This window comes from Labeo rohita, chromosome 2, assembly GCF_022985175.1.
Source record: "Labeo rohita strain BAU-BD-2019 chromosome 2, IGBB_LRoh.1.0, whole genome shotgun sequence".
NCBI classification, from domain to species: domain Eukaryota; kingdom Metazoa; phylum Chordata; class Actinopteri; order Cypriniformes; family Cyprinidae; genus Labeo; species Labeo rohita.
Window position 1 is genome coordinate 2,320,725 of NC_066870.1, and position 24,364 is coordinate 2,345,088.

The following is a 24,364-nucleotide window of genomic DNA, read 5'->3' on the forward strand; positions in this document are numbered from 1 at the left end:
CCCATTTCATTTAAAGCCATGCAATTATAATGCAGTAATGACTTTAAAAATAAATACATATTTGTAGAAGATTCTCTATTTCATTCCAAAAATCTTGTGCCTGTCCACACGCGAGCAAATAAAATGTTACAGTTTTCTACAAGAACGTTAAAACTGAGGAGATGTTCAACAACAGTGCATTAGGTGGCGCTGTGCGTCAATCCTCTCGTACTTTTTTTGCTTTCGCGCTTGACCGGAAGTAGAATGTGTATCATTCAAAGCGGCGCTGTAGACAGTGTGCGGTGTAGTTATGTGACTGTATGTAGTAAACAGTGAAGGTTTACTCATATTCACTGTACGGTGACTATATTTATTGTGTGATGGCGGCAGGAGGAGCAGCGCATGTGGGAGATGTGGAGGAGGACGCGTCTCAGCTCATGTTTCCGAAAGGTGAGAAGATTACAAACTCATCGCATCGGTTCTCCATCATATACAACGTGCGCGTCTCAAATCCGTGTTTTCTAAAGTTGCACATATAGCTACCATATGTTTTGTATACTGTGATAATTCTCTCTCTTCATACCTTTCATACACTTCGCACAGCTTTCTCTAAACTGCGATCTTGTTACCTTGTGTTTTGAATTGGCTGTCAGAATGCATTGTCATGTTGCGTGTTGAATTTCTTGATTGCATTTGCATGTTTGTTTTATTGTATTTATTTGCCCATATGTTTGTACTTTGTTTCTTTGTTCTTATTGTCTTTAATAATTGTTTTATTCTTTAGTTCTTACTGAAATCTCAAAATATGAACCTTCAGCACTAAAAATACCCTCACACTTGTGTATTTTCAGATAGATCTTTTATATTGCTTTGTTGTGTTTTGTTTGTATGCTAAGTGAATGAAGTAAGCTGACTGATGTTTGATTTGTCTCAGAGTTTGAGAACGCAGAGACCCTGCTGAACTCGGAGGTTCACATGTTGTTGGAGCATCGCAAGCAGCAGAACGAAAGTGCGGAGGACGAGCAGGAGCTGTCAGAGGTCTTCATGAAGACACTCAACTACACTGCCAGATTCAGCCGCTTCAAGAACAGAGAGACCATCGCTAGTGTCCGCAGGTCAGCACGCTCTGTACAAACTGCCTAGAACACACAGCACACATTATTATTATTATGGTGACGCATACTGAATTCAGAACTGCATGCTACTCATATTATTGTATATCTTTTTTAAGGCAACAATAGTAAGAGTGTGTGGTTCTGAATTCAGTTGTTCCACTTGTTCAGAGTAGGAACAGCAGTACAAAAGTAGTGATGTACACTAGGGCTGTATGATATTGGAAAAATACTTTATTATTATTATTCATTTATATATTTTTTGAGCACAAAATCATTTTGGGGCTGAATGATTTGGGGGGGAAAAAAACTTGAAAAATGTGGGTGTTCATACTTGGATTTACAAAAAAAAAAAAACTCGACACACTTTCAGATTTTTTCGTTTTGAGATCTTAAGTTTTTAAGAGGCCACAATCCCACTGTTTTTTGACCAGTATGACCATTCATTTTTCTTTTTAGTTGTGATTATTATGAAATGAAAACATGGAACAAAATAAAAAATACGCTGTAATAATATTTTAAAATAAATACTAAAAATTACATAATAAAACAGTTTTATTGTTTTGCTGTAAAGTTACAATACTAATATTTATGTTTGAATTTTTTCAGTTTCAAATGGTAAACCATTGAGCATTTAATCACCATTTAGTTAAATTTGACAATGGATCTAAGCCTTATCGTGATACTGATTTTATTTATTTATCATGCAGCCCTGAATATATCAGCAGTGACAATAGAAAATAATGGGACATGTGGATTTTTTTTTTCCCAAATTCTTAATATAAATTACATTGTATCTTTCTGAGATTTTGTTTTTCCTTGTACTTGTACTTGTTCATTTCAATGTTATTTAGTGAATATGATATTCATATGAATGATAACTGTGGGCGTGTTTCACAGCTTACTTCTCCAGAAGAAGCTTCACAAGTTTGAGTTGGCAAGTTTAGCCAATCTGTGTCCAGAGGCTGCAGAGGAGGCAAAAGCCCTCATTCCCAGGTGAGCTGGAGCTTCAAGTCATAATGATGTGATGTTTTGCTTAGTGTGTGACCATCACAGCTTTTATTATATACAAACACAGAGAAACAAATCTCACATGGGGATCTTAGAGTCATTTAATCATCAGTCTGAAACTAGATGCTTTGAACAGTAATTACTATGTTGTTAACAGCTTATTAGCTAATCTTTAACTATAGGAGCGTTGTCTTTAGACAGTGCATTCATCACATTTGGATTGATGTTTAATGAAACTGTTGAACTAAAAATTACAATCAGCTGTTTTTTTTTTTTTTTTTTTTTCCCTCTTCTTGTCTAGTTTGGAAGGCCGGTTTGAGGATGAGGAGTTACAGCAAATCCTGGATGACATTCAGACAAAGCGCAGCTTCCAGTACTGAACCTCCATCCGTCTTTCAGCCATAATGATTTACTTTGCTTTCTCTAATGGCTCTTTAGGCCCTCATTTTCTCTTTGCTTTTTACATCTTTATATTTTGCCACAATTGTTCCTTTATGTAGTTGTTTAATGTGTTGTTGTTTTGAAAAATAAAAGTGTTTTTGATAAAATTGACAGTGTATCTCAATGTCATGCAGCTGCAGCCTAATATGCAGTCAATAACAGTTACATAATAGAAATGCAACTCTAAATCAGAGAAATTTAAAAATTTGAAGAATACAAAAAATAGATATTTTAAAAATTATATTTGAGAACACCATACACCTTTACGTAGTTAAGTATTCCTAAGGCACATCAGTCATCGAAGTAAGAATCGTACATATATTTTGTACGATTTTGGATCATTCTGCTGAATTTGAACTGAACTTTAGTCCCACAATGAAAAAAAAAAAAAAAACCCATTAAGGATATTAATTTAGATATTGACTTTTTCATAAAAATATGTTATAATCTAAACCCAAAGCATAAACTAACATTTATTTTTAAATGACCAAAAAAAAAAATCAGTAATAAAAAATATTAAAAGTGTTTTTGCCTCACTTTCTTGTTGCTACTGAAACACCAAAAGTTTGTCAGTTGAGCCTGATTTAATTAAATGAGCCTGATTTTTATGGTATTTAAATTACATGTTTTTGAAGTAAATGTATTCCAGTCTTGTCACTATTGAGCACATTAATATTTGCAATTAAATAAACAACTTAATGTATGTGCAATTTTTTAAAGATGTATCAGTACAGAATCTGCCCAGTAAAAATGACCTAAAATTATAACTGCCAAAATAATCATGCCACTATTGAAAAGTTTAATTCCTGAAGGTGAAGCAACACTTTAACACATACAAGAAAAAGCTTGAGTTTGACTATAGTTGTAATAAAAATTAATAATTTATTAATTCTTTTTTTAATTCCTGAAAAATAAATTTAATTTTTTGAAAAAAAAAAAAAAAAAAAAAAAAAAAGTCTAAAAACAAACTGTTAACAGATAAAACTATATAACGTTTTGTTATAATTTGTTTTAAATCCACCTTTTTCTTCAACTCGGAAGTAAACCTATGGTGGTTGAGACTTCCAGTTCAGTACACGGTAAGATGGTTTGCACTACAAACCAGTGTGTTAAAATAGCTAGAAGGGATACAGCTCCGACTGGAAACTAACAATGAAATGAATTGTTTTTTTTTTTTTTTTGTTTTTGTCTGTGTTTTTTTTTGCAAATTCAAATAATACAATAATGAAGATGTAACACGGGGCATACGGACAGCAAAATAAAAAAAAAAAAAAAAACTCAAAGATGTTGTACAACTGACTCAAGGATTTTAAAAGTTTTAGAAGCCTTTGAGTTCAATGGTTTGGACACATTGTTAAAAGAGGCAAAAAAAAAAAAAAAAAAAAAAAAGACTTTAAATCAGATGAAAACAATCTAAAGTTAGGTTTACAATGAATAGTTCTGGCTTTATGAAGGTGAAATTTACCCAGAAGACAAAGCAATAATACAGTATGGACAAGATTACTGTCTTTAGAATGAAAGTCAGACAAAAAAATTATAGGTTCTGTCATTTCTATCATTTTGTTACAACAAAAATATATTAATATGGTAACTCTTGATCAAAAAGACTTGGAGAATGGGCAGTGACAAAACAGATGTAAAACAGATTCTTCATCAGTATTACAAAATGAACACAAAGAAGATATATTTTCAGAGAACCTGCTCAAGAATAGATTACAAGGGTAGTATCCATGAACAATTTTGAAATGGAGTTCTTTAATTTTACTTGGAATAAAAAAACTGTGAGGAGAAGTCCGTGAGTTTTTCAAATCAGAGTCCGGAAAACATACTTTCCATTTAGATTGTGCTTTTGAGGGACATCCTGGAGCATATGAAATGAATTGTTCTACCTATTGAATTGTGTTGTTTATTTTTTTATTTATTTTTTTTTTTTAATGTCTACACTTACCCCAACCCTAAACCTAGCCATTACTATAATACAAAAACAGTTTTATTGTTGCACAGTGTGACAAAAATAACGTTAGATTGATGTGCGCATGCCCAGTAGCTAGAGCTGTATTCCTTCTAGCCTTATCCATTAAAATAATGTGGTAAGACACACCAATTTGCAAAAATACGACTGATATAACTCAAAGAAACAGATTTTAGCTTAAGCTAAATATGTTTAAATAATATCGTTTTGTTAATTCCTTTTACAGACTGCTGAAACAGGTTTCAGTTTCTATGTCAAGCTGGATTTAGTACGTTTAGACGAGTACACCAACTAATTCAGTGCATATACACTTGCAATCAGAAATATTCAACCCCCAAACCTCAATAGACAATATAGTGATGTTGATGAAAGATAATGAAAATAAATGGAAAAAAAAAAAAAAAAAAACCTCGTGAAATAACAAACAATATTTATTGATACATATTTGAGTTATTTTGACAACAGAAGTTGACTTAACTTTGAAGTTCAAATGAAAATTGTAAGTCTTGTAACACATGAGCATGTGCAGTATTATTCAACCCCCAGCTTCAGTACCTTGTGGAGCGCCCTTTAGTTTTTATAACTTCTAACAAGCGTTTTCGATAAGTGCTGAAAAGCTTCTTGCACCTCTCGATTGGAATCTTTGCCCATTCTTCACGTGCAAAAGCCTGTAACTCAGTGATGTTTGACGGCTTCCGTGCTGCAACCGCCTTCTTCAAATCCCACCAGAGATTTTCAATTGGATTTAAATCCGGTGACTGAGAAGGCCACTCCAGGACATTCCAGCATCTTTTCCTTTGGTTGATTTGGAGGTGTGCTTGGGATCATTGTCTTGCTGGAAGATCCAATGATCACCAAGGTTTAATTTGTCAACAGAAGGCATCACGTTCTTCTTCAAAATGACCTGGTATTTCTGGGAATCCATGATGCCAGGTACACAATCAAGATTGCCGGTTCCTGCCGCAGAAAAACAGCCCCACATCATTATTGACCCACCTCCGTGCTTGACCGTGGGGATGGTATTCTTCTGGTCATAAGCCTGACCTTTTGCACGCCAGACATACCGCTGGTCCATATGTCCAAAAAGTTCCAGTTTGGTTTCATCAGTCCATAGAACTGTCTCCCAGAACTCTGTAGTTTTATCCAAATTCCTCCTGGCATATTCTAGTCGACTCCTGATGTTCCTTGAGGTCAAGAGTGGAGTGCGTCTTGGGGTCCGGCCATGAAGTCCTTGATTATTCAGTGCACGTCTTATAGTTGCCACTGAAGCACTTGTACCAGCCTTCATCATGTCAACCTGTAGCTGTCTTGCAGTCACACGGGGGTTCTTAGCTGTCCTGACTAAGTTGCTAAGGGCCCTTGATGAAATTGTGAGCTTTCTTCCACAGCCAGGCAGGTTTGCAGCTGTTCCATAAGTTTTAAACGTCCTTATAATACTCCCAATGGTGTCTCTTGGAATGTTAAATCTTTTGGAAATCTTCTTATACCCAAGGCCCTTCAGATGTGATGAAATAATCTCCTCTCTCAGCTTTTGTGGAAGCTCCTTTGTCTTTCCCATGATTGCAACTCACCTTGAACACCTTCATGGTCGGGGTTTATATATGCATCACAGCTGAAGCAAATGAAGGATGGTTATAGAGTTCCCAAAGGCTTAATGATGTTTCAGCTCCACTTCAGGCCATAAAAACGGTCAGAAAGCTTTAAAAACAACAATATTATATAGGGGTTGAATAATTGTGACATGGCGATCTTAACAAAATATACTGTTACACACAAATACTACATCATACATTTTCTGTGTTGATTTCATGTATCACTAAACTCATTAAGAAGCCATCCAAAGCAGAATCCTGCACTTTGAAAAGATTTTTATTTATAAATCCTTAAAACTCTTTAGGGGTTGAATATTTCTGATTGCAAGTGTACGTCTGAAATAGCCAGAGAGACAACGTTGAGATTTAAAAGCGTCCTATAAAGACAAAAGTTGAAGCTTTCTAAGTCGCAGTGCGCCCCCTACAGGAACACACCGTTTGCTCAGGCAGCGCTCGTCCACGTGTTATTGATGCGCCGCTGCGCATGCGCTCAGTGTCCGGCCCGGTGTGTGTATGATGGCGGCGTATGTGGAGATACTGAAGAACGAGTTTCCACAGATCGACTCTGAACTCTTCGATTATATCACTGGTACTGTACAGATATATGACATTAATATACATAGGTTATACCTTATATGCGCTGTTAGTGTCAGGTCCTGCGTTAGTGACAGGAGTTCATTCATTATATAAAATAGTGCTGATGATGTGTTAGTCATGCTAACAGGCAGTGACACATAAATCTGTTGAGTTACTGGCATTCTCCTGTAAATAATTTAGTGGACACCGAAGTTAAAATTTCACTCAAATCGTAACTGCAGTATATATTCGTGTCTGTGAAATAAAGCAGCTGCAGTGAAGTTTGACTGACACGGTCTCATGTTTCCAGCCAGACAGATGATCTCCTCATTTATATACATTCATATAATATAATTTAATATCATATAATATCATATAATAGTTTGTGACTGACAGATTTACTGAAATGTAAGACGACCTAACTGTTACATAGTAGATCACGTGATTGATGACATAAATGATGGGTTATTCATGTCATTCAGAAATCTGAAATAATGAAACATCAACAAAATTAAAGAAATTCAAACGGACGTAATTTACTGCTGTCGTGACCTAAAATCAGCTATACATGCTGACAACTACAGCTAAATATTTGCATACTAGAAACTAATTAAAAGATAAAGTTAAATGACTCCATGCATGTGAATTACAGAGAATCATGCCTTTATTATTGTTTTCATTTATGTTAATGCATTTTATCCTAAATGATTTATATTCAGAGACAACTGTAAATTTAAAATATGAATATTAACATCAATTAAGACATATTAATAAATATAAAATGCAGTGCTACTGTGTGTGATTACTTCCTGTCGTATGCAATTTTAACCAGTGCTTTGGAGCCTTATAGGGCCCTTTGTATCATTTCTGGGTAGTCATTTAAAGGAATTAAACTGTAAAAGTAATGAGGTTGTGAGCACTTGCAATGTGAAGCAGTGGCATGCCTGATTAAGTCATATTTTGCTGTTTTTTTTTTTTTTTATGGCAACATGACAAGCAATAAAGACGTGTTTGGTGAGCTAGTGTGACTTATTGAGTGTAAAGTGAAATACTGTATGACAGCTCCATGTTAGGAGGATTTTTGGAAAACATTGGTTGTGTCATTGAATGTTGTCTTAATTCCTTGTGCTATCTGTTTTTGTAGATGGTAACACTTTAGTATAGGGAACAATTCTTACTACTAACTAGTTGCTTATTAGCATGCCTATTCATAAAATATTAAATATTTATTAGTACTACTAAAGCACATATTCTACATCCCTAATCCTAACGAATACCTAAACTTAACAACTACTAACTACTAATAAGCAGCAAATTAATAGTGTATTGATAATAGTATCTTAAAGTCATAGTTAATGGCTTGTTAATAGTGAGAATTGGACCTTAAAATGAAATGTAAACTTTAGGATTTATCATCTAAATATATTTTTATTTAAAAAGACATTTCTTTAATGGCCGGAGTGGGTAAATAAAACCAATGAAAGCATCTCAAGATAAAAGCATCTATAAAGTGCACTTTAAAGAACAGTTTTAAATCCATATTTTTACTGTATGTAACACTTACAAAAATACAAATAATATTACTTTATAATATATTATATTATGTATATTATATTATAATACTTTATAATTTTAATGTGCATCTCTGCCTGTTTGCAAATATATAAAATTCACTTGAAATGTAATATCTTCAGCAGATCATCTTTATATAGCCTTCCTCTTTAGCTGTGATTCCTGTGACAGGAATTGACGCGTGTTCTTGTGTATATTGATAATGTGAAGCAGGTGTTCAGAGTCAGATCCGTGTGCTGACCATGTGATGTGTGTGTTCTCATGCAGGCGTGTTGGACAGCGGTGGCTCAGATTTTGAGGATGGAGAGGAAGTGTTTGATGCCATCGGTGGGTTTTTGCAAGAGGTCGGTGACAAGAATGAAGATGACATTCGAAAAATCTGCTCCCAGATGTTCAACACACTCCAGCTGTAAGTGATCAACACAAATATCTGTTTGATGTTCATAATTCTGTTTAAAAACTTTTCTAAGAAACAGAGAGGAGGAACTCAATAATGAAGTGCGTTCGCTGATGATGTTGTTTATTTGCTTGCATTGTTTATATTGTTTAGTGTCCATTTGACTAAAGGAATTGTGCAAATCAAATATCCTGCATAATAGGAACTGTTTGCATGAGGCACGTAGAAATGTATGGCAGGCCACATTTACATAAACATGCACAAGTGTATGTGTGTGGGGGGTAAATGCATTTATCAGACAGAATCTTAAAATATATATATATCAACTTTCCCTCAGCTGACCGTAATGTAATGTGTTCCTCAGTTCTGAGAGTTAACGAACAGAACATCTGTTTCTCCACACTCACACTTGTCACGCTTTCCTGCTCTAAACATAGACTGTAATCACCTGGAAGGTGATACAAGCTTAAATTATCACAGAATAAACAGTTCGATAACTGTTTTTAATTAATTGTAACATTTATTATTTTTAAATTGGCTATAATTGCACCAGCCTTTTTAGTAATATTCAGCTAATTGTGAATGTAAATACATTGTGTAAATGAGTTGAGTGAGGGGTTTTTTTGGGGGGGGTTAATAATTGCTTAACCGTGTAAATCCCTAGACTAGAAAAGATTTTATTCTTTGGGAGCCCGTTTAAAAAAAAAAAAAAACGATAATTGTGGCTTTTTATCACATCGTGACCTTTTATGTTGCAGTACGACATTATATGTTCCAATTAAGGCCTAGAAAACAATTTGTTACAATTAAATTTCCATTTCAATTACAAACACTGTCAGTTACATTTAACTTTTTTATTCAGAAGAAGAAACAGTTTTCTATGCTATTAGATATTTCCAGTGAGTGAAACTTTTTATATGGCCTGTATAATCAGTGCAGAGGTTATCATTTAGCATTTTCAAAATTGTTTTTAATACTTGTCAGCAGTGTTGGGAGTAACTAGGTACATGTAACTACTAATTACAAAATAACTGTAATATGTTACAGTTACTGAGAAAAGATGTTTGATTAAATTACAGTTACTTATGAAAATGTTAACGATAAATCTGTATTTAAACTCCTAATGTAAAAAGAGGTGCTAAAGTCTGGCTTTACAGTGGTTGTGCTTTAAAATTAAATTATAATTGTAATGAAGAGATAAAGGAGATAAATCACTAAATGTAAGTTTAGAAAAGTAATCACATTTAATGTTACATTACTTTAAAAAAGTAATTGAAAGAGTTGCACTACTTGTTACATTTTAAATAGGGTAAGTTCCAGTAAACTTACCGTAGTTCTGTTGCTCTTATATAATTTTCTTTCAGTTTAGTAATTGTAGTTAGGAAATTGATTGATGAATGAACTTTGCCAAAGTTTAGATGTATGTCTGAACAAAGCAGGGCCTTTGTGGAAAGAGGCCATGTCTGTGTTGACCAAGGACTCTCAAATTACATCACATCATTAGAAACAATGGATGAGAAGAACTAAAATTCTCCATATTTTGTGAACTGATTTATAGTGGTAAAACTCTTCTGCTTGTCATTTCCCCACCTGCCACTGTGCTGCCATCTAGTGAAAAATACAAAAAATAACTTCATGTCAGGTCAAAGTCATGACAATAATGGCCAGTAGATGGCGGAAGTGTTCTAGATTTCATGCTTAGACGGTTTGTATTTGAATATTTGTTTAACAGATTTACATTTGTTTAACATTTATTTGTTCATCAGTTTAGTGAATCATTTCAATCGACCTAATTCATGGTTACATTTGTTGTTCTCAGGACTAAATGTGACTCTGGTCGGCAGCAGGTGCTGCTAGAGGCTCCAGTGCAGTTATCACAAGTGTCGGCTGACACCGGTGAGATGACAGCTTCATTTTACTTCATTTTATGCTTTCAGTGATGATGCAGAGCAGCTTGATGACATTGATCATACTGTTGATATAATACAATTTTGGCGTAGATACAAAACCATTTCCCCTGTGTCTCCAACCATCTGAATGAAACTTCAGTGTAAATACCTGATGATCATCTGTGCATAGAAAATGATGCTAAAGTTTCTAGTGCTGTTCTCAAATGTTTCTGCTCTTTTAGCGTCAACTGCTAATGATGTTCATGGTATCTGGATGATGAAGAGGAATCAGAGTACAGTAAGATCATCTCATCTGACTATACAAACTTGAACAAAACTTATGAAAATTATATTATTATAATTGTTATAAAATTGTGAAGATGTGAGAAATAAGTTTGAATCTATGTCTATTACCTTTACCTTTATTAATCTCTTTTTTTTCATGTTAGACTGTGGATGCCAAGAAACTAGAGAAAGCTGAAGCCAAACTGAAAGCCAAACATGAGCGCAGAAACGAGAAAGACTCGCAGAAATCCTCATCATCTCCACTGTGAGTAGAAGATCATTGCTAGAATAGACCAGTTCCTGTTCCTGAAACTGGAAATACAAACTTTTTCTCCCAATTTAAAATGGACATGAGGTTTTCATATCAGAATGATGTAATGTGAATTTCCTTTCCTTCAAAACAAGCATAAACGTCCACTAATGATAAAACCCTTTCACTGAGATCAGTAAATGACTGATGAGTAATATCTGTATGTCTGATGTTGTTCTATATATGGATATATTTTGAAGGGTTTTGGAGGAGGCCTCAGCCAGTCAGGCGAGCAGTAAGAAAGAAAATCGTGTTGACTCATCTGGGAAGAATCGAAGCTACGACATCCGCATTGAGAATTTTGACGTGTCTTTCGGGGAGAGGTGAGAAATCACTGATGGTCATCAGAAACACTGACTGCTAAACTAAACACAAAAATGATTAAATGATGAAAAAAGAAAGAGTTTGGGATCTGTATGAGTATTAAATCCAGTCAAAATGGTTATATGCTGTATGATATTTCAGACTAAAAGTAATGCTAACTTAGCCTAAATTGATTTACTAACTGTTCTGATGGATTCAGTGAGTTCATTCAGTGAAGGATTTGTCAGACTGATTCATATCGCTAACTAGGTTGCACAATATACACTACCAGTCAAATGTTTTTGAACAGTAAGATTTTTAACAGTAGGTGTCTTCTGCTCACCAAGCCTGCATTTATTTGATACAGCAAAAACAGTAAAATTATAAAATACTTTTACTGTTTAAAATAACTGTTTCGAATATGTTTTAAAATGTAATTTATTCCTGTGATTTCAAAGCTGATTTTTAGCATCATTACTCCAATTACATGATCCTTCAGAAATCATTTTAATATTCTGATTTGCTGCTCATAAAACATTTATTATTACTGTTATGTTGAAAACGGCTGAGTAGAATTTCTTCAGGTTTCTTTGATGAATAGAAGGTTCTGAAGAACAGCATTTATCTGAAATCGTATCAACACCACTGATCAATTTAAATCAACTTGTTAAAAAAAAAATACAGACCAAACTTTTGAATGGTATAGAGTATAATGTTACAAAAGCTTTTTATTTCAGATAAATGTTTATCTTTGGATCTGTCAATTTATCAAAGATTCCTGATGTTTCTTTGAACAGCAAATCAGCATATTAGAATGATTTCTGAAGGATCATGTGGCACTGAAGACTAATGCTGAAAATTTAGCTTTGATCACAGAAATAAATTACATTTTAAAATATATTAAAAAAGAAAACAGCTATTTTAAATAGTAAAAATATTTCAAATGTTTACTGTTTTTGCTGTACTTTGAGTTAAGTAAGAACTTTTGACTGGTAGTGTATATTGGGACCATGTTGATTATTAACACTTTTTTTTTCAGTTAGATTAGTTTAGCAGTGCACTGTCTGTGTATCTCATTACATTCAATCAGACTTCAAACTCATATTCACAGCTAAACAATATGGCTCGTTCACAAAGTAGTACAGGAAACACTTGGTCCGACTCTAATTTCTGATTCAATGAGCCATGTTTGAAGTCACTGGAAAATGGCAATAATTAATGCTTTGTATATTAATAGAATTTGATGTTAATGCAGTATAAATGAAATTGCTGCATTGCTTGGCAACAATAAACCACCTGCAGTTAGAATAATTGATGAATGAGTATCGGTGTATTTTATCATATTGCTTTTGCTACTTTTTTGTGAAAGTAAAAAGCCACTCAGGGCTGTACGGTACAGATTTTTTTTTTTCCCCTTTTATAGTTTCCCTTTATTAGAACATATGTGAGGGTTGTAAAAATGCTTGCATGGCCTCCCCTAGCTTATTGCTTTAATAGCTGTTAGGGATGCATTTATTGTGTTTTTAAGCCAAAATTAAATTCAGAGCATGTGCTTTCTGTTCCGGTACGCAGATGTCTGCTGCAGGGCGCTGAACTGTGTCTGGCCAGTGGCAGGCGCTACGGTCTCGTTGGACGTAACGGGCTGGGTAAGACCACTCTGTTGAAGATGTTGGCGAGTCGCAGCTTACGCGTCCCTTTGCACATCTCCATTCTGCACGTGGAGCAGGAAGTGGCCGGAGACGACACCCTGGCTTTACAGAGTGTTCTAGAGAGCGACACGGTTCGAGAGGAGCTGCTGAAGGAGGAACGCACACTCAACGCACACATCGCTAATGGAACGTATGTCACCCACAGCCTGTCACACCAACACTGAGCTCTGCATCGCACATTTAAATATGCAATGAATATTTTTAAGTTTTATATATAAATATTTGAGTTTTTAACGATGTCATTCCATCTTTAATGGAGTGGTTCAATCAGAAATGAAAATTTGCTGAAAATATGCTCACCCTCAGGCCATACAAGATGTAGATGAGTTTGTTTCTTCATCAGATTTGGGGAAATGTGTCATTCCATCAGTGTCTCACCAATGGATCCCCTGCAGTGAATGGGTGCCGTCAGAATGAGAGTCCAAATATTTGATAAAAACATCACAATTATCCACAAGTAATCCACACCACTGCAGTCCATCAGTTAATGTCTTGTGAAGCCAAAGGCTGTGTGTTTGTAGAAAAAAACAAATTCATTACGGCTTTGCAAGTTTAAACCGCTGCTTCATTCTCATCAACATCCATCTAGATTTGTTTAGAGATGTTTTGGCGTGGAAACGGGGCTTGATCTGTGCAGATTTCTCTCCTGAATCTGACCAGATGACTTATTCCACTGGAGGAAGCATTATTATGGATTATGAATATTTTAGCTCATATTTTAGATTTGATGGATCTATTTCTTACGAACATGCAGCTTTTGACTTCTCAAGATGTTAACCGATGGACTGGAGTGGTGTGGATTACTTGTGGATTTTTGTGATGTTTTTTTTTTTTTTTTTTTCAGCTGTTTGGAATCCATTGCTGAGAAAGTGATGGAATGACACATTTTGCAAGCAGCTTGTTTCATTTTTTGTAGGTATAAACAGATTGTTCACTTAGCAGGTGCACAATTTTTTTGTATTAAAATGGCTTAAAAGATGTGTAAATTTTAATCACCTAATCATTCAACTGGGAATAATAATGGAGCTTACAGAACACAGCAAATATAAAGAAACATAACTCAAGATAAAAAAAAAAATGCAGTTGCATGTGATTTAATGTATTTCTACCTTTAGGTAAAACGTTTGCAGTTGTCATTATATCTACTCCTGTTTCTGTTTTTAATCATTCAGTGCAGATGGGTTAGAAAGTGTTCGTCTTTCTGAAATTTATGCTAAACTGGAAGAAATTGAAGCGGATAAAGCACCAGCCAGGTAAGTAGAAAATTATTTGTGTGAATTATCAGATAAATTTGAATTGATATGTATTTTTCAGACAGGTGTAAAATCATTTTACACAGTTTTCCTAGATTTGTAGATCAGGCTTAATATAGGTTTCACCAGTATTATATTGTTATTTAGCATTTTAAGAGGCAGTGTAAGTGTAGTCGAGCAGTTAAATGAAAAGATAGCATAATATTTATTAATTCATTTATTTTTACTCTTTCAGAGCCTCAGTCATTCTTGCTGGTTTAGGCTTTTCAGCCAAAATGCAACAGCAAGCAACCAAGTGAGTATGTAGCCATGCAATGATTGCTAAATGTTGCTAAATGTGGTTTAAGTCTCTGTTTGTCATCTCTTCTGTAAATGAAAACCATTATAAATTAATATTGGATGATTTATGTATTGCTTCAACAGTTATTGATGTATGTGTTTCTGACAGGGAGTTTTCTGGAGGCTGGAGGATGAGATTAGCTTTAGCAAGAGCCCTGTTTGCACGGTGAGTTTATTATTCATAATTAATAAATGCGTATTATAACATAGATTTTTTATTATTATTTTATTACGTATTATAACGTATTTTGTTGCAATCTGCATTTGCAAATAGAATTATTATTTCTGTAATGTTATTCAGTTATAATTAGTATAAATTAAAATGTGGCTTAGTTAAATAATTGTTTTCTTCTGTCACTTTTCAGGCCTGATCTGTTGTTACTTGATGGTGAGTGAAATGTATTGACTATAGTGGTAGTGTTGCTACTCAGCATTAAATGTTGATAGAGTTACATCACAACTTTTTTTTTTTTTTTTTTTTTCCATCACTTCTATTCAGAGCCCACAAACATGTTGGACGTAAGAGCCATTCTGTGGCTGGAAAACTATTTACAGGTAAGTGTCTTCTAAGACAGACAGTTCAATAGTTTGTTTTAATGGCTGAAGCTATGGCATTTACCAGTTATAAATGCAAACTTATGTAGGAGCAACATACTTCAAGGGCCAAAACCTCATCAGTCTGGTATGACGGTAGTTCCTGCCAACATTTGGAAGTAATTTTACTTTTCTTTCTCTAGACGTGGCAGTCCACCATCCTTGTGGTGTCTCACGATCGTAACTTCTTGAATGCCGTGGTAACAGACATCATACACCTGCACTCGCAGCGGCTGGAGAGTTACCGTGGCGATTACGAGAACTTCATCAAGACGAAAGAAGACCGACTGAAGAACCAGCAACGAGAGTATGAAGCTCAGTTACAGTACAGAGAACATATACAGGTACCAGAGCACACCAACCAACTTCTTTACATAATTGCTGGAGAACATGTTCCTTGCACATGTCTGAAGGAGGAGAAAGAGATGTTACATTTATGTGAAACTGCTGATGTGTCATCCAGGTCCTTGAAAGGCTCAGTTCACACAGAAATGAAAATTTGAATTACAAAAATCAGCAGATATTTGGAATAGTTAAGATTTTTTTTTTCAGATGATTTTAAAAGCCTCTTCTGCTCACCGAGGCTGCAGTTCTTTGATCAAAAATACAGTAAAAGTACAGTAAAATACAGTAATATTGTGAAATATTATTACAATTTAAAACAGTTGTTTTCTGTGTGAATATCTGTTAAAGTGTAATTTATTTCCGTGGTCAAAGCTGAATTTTCAGCATCATTACCCCAATCTTCAGTGTCACATGATCCTTCAGAAATCATTCTAATATGCTAATTTGCTGCTCAACAAACGTTTCTGATTATTATCAACTTGAAAACAGCTGTGCTGCCCAGTATTTTTGTGGAAACTGTGACATATTACCATTCAAATGTTTTGAGTAATATTTAAAAAATAATAATAATTAATACCTTTATTCAGCAGGGACACATTAAATTGATCAAAAGTGACAGTAAAGACATTTATAATGTTACAAGATTTCTATTTCAAATAAATGCTGTTGTTTGAACTGTATTCATCAAATAATTGAAAAAAAAAAAAAAAGATGGTTTCACAAAAACAGTAAGCAGCAAAAACTCTTCATCATTGCTAAAAATGAGACTTATTATTAATAGAGGACCAATAATAATTGATGATAATAAAGCAACAAATCAGCACATTAATATTTTTTTAAAAATGTATTAAAATAGAAAACAGTGTTTTAAATTGTTATAATATTTCACAATCCTCAAATAAATGTGGGCCTTGTTTAGCATAAAACAGAGTTTACCATAAACCTTTCAAAAAAAATAAAAATAAAATAATGGGTTAAATTTTTTACCAATAGTGTAATTTCTATATGAATGTAGCATAATTTATATAAAAAATTAATGACTTAAAAAATGGGAAATATACACTTTCTGAATGTGTCTGCATATATCAGTAATACTGTGAGTAGTAGTTGATCAGTGCGATTACTGACTGATACTGGTTCACCAGAATTGCTGAAATCAGGGGTATACTTTTAACACACTTCAATTAAAAAAACAAAACAAAAAAAAAATGCCTACACATTGTTTATCTGTTGACAAACCTCCCTGTTTTTAATAATCTGTTTATGTTGTGTTTCTATCAGGTGTTCATCGACCGGTTCAGATATAACGCTAACAGAGCCGCTCAGGTGCAGAGCAAACTCAAACTGCTGGAGAAACTGTAAGTGTGACGTCACTAACACACTTTTATTACTGATCAAATGCACACTCACTACTTTCTCACTGTCTGTCTATGTGTGTGTGTCACAGGCCTGAACTCAAGCCCATGGTCAAGGAGTCTGAAGTCATCTTACGGTCAGTTTGACTCTATCTTCCTGTGTGTTTGTGTAACAAATTGACTCCTCCAGAAGTAAAAAGTGAGTTTTTTTCTGATCTCCCAACAGTTTTCCGGATAACTTTGAGAAGCTGTCTCCTCCGATCCTGCAGCTGGATGAGGTGGAGTTTGGTTACACGCCGGACCAGCAGATCTTCAAAAGCCTCAGCGTCTCGGCTGATCTGGAGTCGCGTATTTGCATCGTATGTATTCGCAATACTAGTTCTGACATTGTACGTACACATTTATATGTGTACTTAAACAACTTTTCTGCCTCTTCAAACAAATCTAAGCATAGAAGTGTTTGCTGAGGCAGAAAGTACAATTGTTTATAATTGATCTTTTTTTATATATAATTCGTATTAAAACCTAGATAATTATAAACATCAGTTAATATGTTGAGACTATCATACTGTTATTTGTGTAGTTTAACCCTGTAAAGCCTGACATATAATTTTAATAATCAGAAGAGTTTATTTAACCTTTAGACAATATATATGTTAATGTTAGCATATGTGTTTTTGTTCGGTGTGGTATTTGAAACATCAGGCTTTTATGGGTCATACAGTCTGATTTATCCAAAAGTCAATATGTAAATATAGGTAAAAAATATGGAGGGGAAAATTTATTCAAGAGTGTCACACTGAGCAAAAACATGCAATTTGCTGCAGATGCTGATATTTATATGGCCAAAAACTGATGGAAATATGATGCTTGTAATGTAAATTTTGTAAATCTTTATAACAGTGTGTATCAGATACTTCAATGATATAAATATCAGTGATTACTCTGTATCTCCAATAATATGTCTTAGTAAGATGAGATTGAAATGATCCAAACATATAATGCAATGCAATCCAATGACAATTCAGAGATGAACAAATAAACGTTCCTCAAAAGATGTGAGATGTTTTGGAGGCTTGGGAAGATCATTCCTCAACTGAAGAACAGTCAAAGTAAAGCTTCTGGAAACCAATGTTCCTCAAAAGGTCTTGATTATTAGATTTGAGACTCATTGATTTGAATAAAAAATGATTCATGGAGAATCAAGTAAATCCAAGCTGCTTCAGTCCAGTATATGTTCATCTGTAAATATTACTACAGTTATTCTGACGTTTACTTGATAAAAATCAGTCAAAAGACATGTGAAGCATCAGCTGAAGGTAGACATTTGTACAATTATGCTAAAAGACTTTTTGCTAACAGAGAGCATGTATTCACTGGTTGTAGGTGGGTGAGAACGGGGCTGGTAAATCCACCGCACTGAAGCTGCTAATGGGAGAGCTGACACCTGTCAACGGTACCAGATATGCTCACAGGTGAGCCTCACTCTGACACTCAAGACGCTAGACTTTCTCTACTTTCTCTGTCTGTCTCTTACTTCTGTGTTTTTGGCTTTTCAAACAGAAACTTGAAGATCGGTTATTTCAGTCAACATCACGTGGATCAGCTGGACCTGAATGTCTGCTCAATAGAACTGCTGCTCAAGAAATTTCCTGGTACTGCCTCAAATTGCCACTTTACATTCTCATCAGAAATCATGAGGATTACATTGCTGACCCCTACAGAGACACTTCTGATAACTCAAGTCCTGTTCATTAATGAAGATATTAGAGGACATTTCAGCCACACACTGAGACGGTCTCTGTGATGTTTACCAGTTATTCTAGGTCTCTGTTACTAATGTCACATCATCTGTGGCAGCATGAAATCAGTACTGAACCAAAGTAATTTTTTAATGTCTCTAACCTTATTATGGATGGAGAACATGATATTAACTAATACAGTGTCATTCAGCTCACGCTTAAATACTTGAATACTATTGAATATTCAGTTTCTCTTAGAAATCTGACACACTGAGGAAGTTCTGATGCGTAGAACCTCTAAAATGTGTTTATAGTAAATCTTATGTTGTATGTTTGATGAACAGTCTGATGTTAGGCACATGTAGCTGAATAATGTGCTGTATTTATGTGACAGGTCACCCAGAGGAGGAGTACCGTCATCAGCTGGGCCGGTATGGAGTCACGGGGGGAACTGGCCACGCGACCGGTGGCGAGTCTGTCAGGAGGACAGAAGAGCCGCGTGGCTTTCGCTCAGATGACCATGCCCTGGTAATGCAAACATCAACACACACTCATGCTTTTGCTCCTGCTGCATCTAAGCAGGTTTATTGTAGCATCATAGTATCACGCAACTATACATTTTTAATTAATTGTTTTATTTTTAGATTTTTTGGTTTTCTTTTAATTATTCAATTTCAAAAATATTTAAAAAAGTGAAAATAAGACAAGTAAGACAACTTTAAAGTAATGAAAAATGTGTATGTGTGTTTTTTTTATTTATTTTTTTGTATTTTTTTTTTTATTGTTTTAGTTAACTAAAATAACACAACCAGGGCTTGAAAACGGAAAAAAAAAATCCAATCGGTTCACTCCAAGCAGAATCGATTTATTAACGTTTCTGTTCCTGCGTTCCTCTGTATTATCATAATTCCGAAACCGGTTGAGTAGAGTAAATAATGTTTTTTTTTTTTTTTGTTTGTTTTTTTTGTTTGTTTTTTGCCTATAATAATAAATAATATTAATAATAATCTGCAGCATTTTCTTTACTCAAAAAGGAAAAAAAACAAAAAACAGGAAGAGATCTGGTATCTAAACCTTCTGTGCTTTAGTCACAGCCAATATCATCATCTTTCCTAGATTTGGGCCAAATGTAGGCTAATAAACAAGAAAAATTGTTAAATTGTTAAAAATCTGTTAACGCTTTAAAGACATTAAAAGATTTTTTCAAGATAAAGATATTTAAAAATGTTTGATGCATTGTTTAAAAAAACACTACTTGTATAAAATTGACTTTTGAAAGGGAAAAAAAAATTGTGCAAGCTCACATTTCATTTTTTTTTTTTTTTTTACATTCAGAAACCACATAGGCTAAAATGTCGGAGAAGCAAAATGTTTACAAGCATTATAAACACATTTATTTTCCTTTTCTTTACAACAAATCCTCTGGAGTTAAGGCTATGCATTTAGGCTGTAAAAACGTCAGTCCAAAACCAAATTAATTTAAGGTGATGCCTACCTCTCATTCGGCACGAATCCAACTGTTTCCATATTTGTGACGTATCTGGACGCTAAAATATTATTTATTATGTAATAGGCTTTGTACTTCACTCGCATCGACATAAAAATTCATCCTGCATCGGCTACATCAGCAAAGTGAGGCGGTGGTCACGTTAAACGCAACCGATTGTACAACGGAGCAGTGTAACTTTTTAAGTTTCTTTAAATGTATTTTATTTTCATAATGAACAGGCTGCATTGTCGCAAAAATATGTTGTGTCTGTGTGCGTGTGAGGCGCCGGCACAGTGCTCATACCAACGCTTGTTGGCCATACAGATAGAAGCAAGACATCATTAAAAATGGTCAAGCTTTTGCAAAATAAAGGAAACTAGCCTACATTCTGCCGTCTCATTTTCCTTTCCGTGAACTTTGGGTCGAGTCACAATAAACTGAAACTCAGCAGATTTTTTTTTCTTTCATGTTGATAATTTGTCAATGATTTAAGTGGAATATTTAGTGTATAGTTTTATTCTGTTTTCTCCGTTCACAAAAGCGCTGCAGGTGTGTGGTTGACAGCAAATTTCAGATATTGGAATTCATAACGTTATTAACCGGTTACTGGCCATTTCAAATTTTTTATTTTTTATTTTTTTTTTCGTGACTGTACATTCTGATTTAGTGTCTGTTTGTGATTCTGTTCCTGTCAAAATTCAGTTGTTTTTCGTTTCCATATTTTGAACCGGTTCAGAGTCTGAATCTTAGCTTCATGATTTCAATTTAAGCTCTAGGATTTAAATTTTACACACCATGTAAAATTTAGTACCATTGAGACACTGTTATTAATATTTTTAATTTGATTTTGTTTTGTAAGTTTTCTTTTCAGTTGTAAATTTTTAGTAATTTTGTGCTTTTATCATATTATTATTTGTATTTTTTGTTTGTTTATACTGTTTTTATTTATTTTTGTTTTAGTTGTACTTATTTTAGTACATCAAGTTCAACTACATGAAAATAAGAAAAGCTGTTTTGGCAACTTGCAAAAGTGAAATAAGACTGAAACCCAGTTGGGAATAGCATGTGAGAGGAGTGACAGATTTAGTCTTCAAATTTTTAGTTTTTTTTTCCCCAAGTTTCACTTAACTTTAATAACCCTACCTGTAACCCTCATTTACACCCACATTTTCATCATCTGACCCTCATTTTCACAGATTGACCTTCTGAATGACCCTCATTTGCACCTTCTAAACCTCATTTACATATTCTGACCCTCATTTTGACAGATGTTAACAGATCTGACTTTCATTTATAGCCCCAACTTCTACATTCTGGACGAGCCGACGAATCATCTGGACATGGAGACGATTGAAGCCTTGGCAAAAGCTCTCAACAACTTCAAAGTAAGAGCAGAATCTGCTCACGTTGTCTTCAGCAAATCTAATGTGCTCTCATGTGTTTACAGCATTAGTCAAAGCTTCCTCGTTATATAATTGTAATCACTTGATGTAAAACAAAACCGCAGGAAGTAACAAGAGCTAATGATGGTGAGAGAACAACGTGTTGTCTGCAAGAAGCTGACGTTTGGTTTTTCTCTGTCAGGGCGGCGTGGTTCTGGTATCCCACGATGAGCGCCTGATCCGGATGGTTTGTAAGGAGCTCTGGGTGTGCGAGGCCGGACGAGTTCAGCGCGTGGACGGAGGCTTTGACGAGTACAAGGATATCTTGCAGGAACAGTTTCGTCGGGAGGGATACTTGTGATGGAGTCGCCTGTTTACCTGCTCTGCATTACAAACACCAAAACTGCCATTTGATGAGAGCGTCCGTAGTCCCGACGGCCAGCAGGTGGGATGTTCTCACTTGCTGGTTGGATGTTCTTACTCACACCCATTCAACTCCCTAAATCATGCGACTCAGACGCGTCCTCCGGGTTCAAGGCAGGGCGTTCCCCGAACTTTTGTGTAGACGACATATTAAAGATGTAAGAAAAGCGAAGCGGACATATGCAGATGTTATACTCCACGTCGCTTTTAAAAGATCACTCAGCATACGGTAATAAAAAGAAAAACTGTCCAACATTTTTAATTTTGTGTCTGGTCACTATTATTAATGTTTTTCTACATAGAGTAATGAGAGTGCTGAAGGTTTAATGCTTCAGGTTTCTATCTTCACTAACTTTATTTATAAATATAAGCCACACTTAAATACCAATTTAGAGTTTTTTCATTTTTAAAATGGCTCTATAAAAACCAGTCATGAAAACATTGAGAAAAAATAAAATGAGGGCTAAACCTGTGCAAAAACAGACAGGTAAAAGTTTTTGATGGTCTTTTGGACCGCGAAAATGCAACGACCTACAAGACTTAACAACATTAGGGATGGGTGATATGGGCTTAAATTTATCACAATAATTTCTGGTATTTAATACAATAACGATATCAGTGACAATAATTCAGGGAATCCTGTTTCTTGAGAGAAGTATTAACTTTCCTATTTTTTTTTTACCCAAAATAGAGTGTTGTGAGCATAACGGAGTACACATGTAATGTCATGACTGTTTAATTCACTGAAATGTGAATTGAATTTTTGTACTTTTTGTACTAGAAGCCCCTTACTCTGACAAATTCCATGTGTGTAAACACACTTGGCAATAAAGGTGATTCGGAAGCCGGAGGGCGCCCTAGCGCAGAAACTCCACATGCTTCATAGCAGAAGTAACAGTACAGAGGACACTTAAAGAATCTCTAATCCAGTTATCGCTATCTGAATAAAATGCAGATAGAAAAATATTAACTGAGGAAACTTGAAGACAATAAACATGGTTTGTCTGTGTTCTTCGAGCAATCTTGGGTATTTTTTATAAGGGTAAAGTATATTTATAATGCAATGCTAATTGACATAGCTTTTAAAATACTATAAAATAGTATGATTTTAGCCTCATTCTGTGATATGAAACCACAGCTGAGCACAAAAGGTTATTTCAAACACATGTCTATGCTATGAAGTTAATTTGGAGAAAAAGCATGTCAATAAATGATCTCTTTGTTGGACAATGGGTTTGTAAACGGGTTCATACACATGCAAATCTGCATCGCACACTTGCTGCTAGGACATTTAACGTCATTCAAGGCTCAAGGACCGATTTTTGTCGCACTGCACAGTTCTGACCAAACCAGTTCCAGATTGGATCTTCAGCATGTCACTCTGTACTGTCCCACGCAGAAATATGTCAACAACTAGACTTTATCGTTATTATTGTGGGAAGACTAATTCTTATCGCCCGTCCCTAACCAACATCCCATAAAACCTTGCTAAAAAAAAGGAATACGGCTAAAACCAGCCTATTCTGGTAGGCAGGTCTTAGCTGGGTTAAGCTGGTCAAGCTGTTGTTCAGCTAGTTTTAGCAGGTTGGTCTGCTAATCTCCCAGTTTGACCAGCTAAAGAAATCCTCTCGAAAACCAGCCTGCAAATGAGCTATCACAAGGCTGGAACACCAACTTTAACCAGTCAACCAGCCTTGGCTGGTTTCAGTTGTAAAGACAAAAATTGCACAACTACACAATCATAAGATTGAACAACAATAGCAAGACGAAGGCCAAAATAATCTATGGTAATACATGTGACCCTGGACCCTGACCACAAAACCAGTCTTAAGTAGCATGGGTGTATTTGTAGCAATATCAAAAAATACATTGTATGGGTCAAAATGATCTATTTTTCTTTTATGCCAAAAATCATTAGGATATTAAGTAAAGATCATGTTCCATGAAGATATTTTGTAAATTTCCTACCGTAAATATATCAAAACTTAATTTTTGATTTGTAATATGCATTGCTATGAACTTCATTTGGACATGGGTCCAGGGTCACATATGACATGAACATACAGTAGTCAAGTTGTCCTAAGACAAGAACAGGTATTGCTTTGGTTTTAGGACAACTTTGATGAAAGGTTTTGATCCACTTCAAATGGTCTAATTAAATAACATAAAAACACCAAGCAAAGAAAATGACAACTGTATGGTTGTTTTCTTGAAGCTACACATGCAGGTTAGATCCTTTGGTGAATTACTGTGTCATCTGGATTTAACTGGTCAAAATTTGACCCAGTGAACTG

The 24,364-nt window shown here is 34.8% G+C and overlaps 2 protein-coding genes across 2 annotated transcripts; both read left to right on the forward strand.

Annotated features, from left to right (window-relative positions):
• Window positions 1-218: 218 nt before the first annotated feature.
• polr2d (RNA polymerase II subunit D) lies at window positions 219-2,654 on the forward strand. The gene is made up of 4 exons (XM_051125749.1): window positions 219-429; window positions 914-1,094; window positions 1,992-2,087; window positions 2,404-2,654. Exons 1-4 carry the CDS (start codon window positions 360-362, stop codon window positions 2,480-2,482), a joined length of 426 nt encoding a protein of 141 aa, XP_050981706.1. The 5' UTR covers window positions 219-359; the 3' UTR covers window positions 2,483-2,654.
• A 3,937-nt stretch (window positions 2,655-6,591) lies between these two features.
• abcf3 (ATP-binding cassette, sub-family F (GCN20), member 3) lies at window positions 6,592-22,325 on the forward strand. The gene is given in 22 exon segments (XM_051095433.1): window positions 6,592-6,696; window positions 8,523-8,664; window positions 10,472-10,548; window positions 10,784-10,839; window positions 10,991-11,091; window positions 11,337-11,459; window positions 13,012-13,278; window positions 14,321-14,401; window positions 14,637-14,696; window positions 14,850-14,906; window positions 15,106-15,128; window positions 15,240-15,295; window positions 15,478-15,678; window positions 16,961-17,037; window positions 17,127-17,171; window positions 17,261-17,393; window positions 18,421-18,509; window positions 18,598-18,689; window positions 19,171-19,220; window positions 19,222-19,304; window positions 21,563-21,650; window positions 21,850-22,325. Coding segments are annotated over 22 exon segments (2,136 nt in total). The 5' UTR covers window positions 6,592-6,620; the 3' UTR covers window positions 22,009-22,325.
• Window positions 22,326-24,364: the final 2,039 nt, after the last annotated feature.

What these genes read in the sequence shown, in the direction of transcription:
- polr2d (XM_051125749.1), top strand. Translation starts at nt 360, where the DNA reads ATGGCGGCAGGAGGAGCAGCGCATGTGGGAGATGTGGAGGAGGACGCG. An exon ending in TCAGCTCATGTTTCCGAAAG is followed by an intron (nt 430 to 913) that starts GTGAGAAGATTA and finishes GATTTGTCTCAG; the next exon opens with AGTTTGAGAACGCAGAGACC. An exon ending in GCAAAAGCCCTCATTCCCAG is followed by an intron (nt 2,088 to 2,403) that starts GTGAGCTGGAGC and finishes CTTCTTGTCTAG; the next exon opens with TTTGGAAGGCCGGTTTGAGG.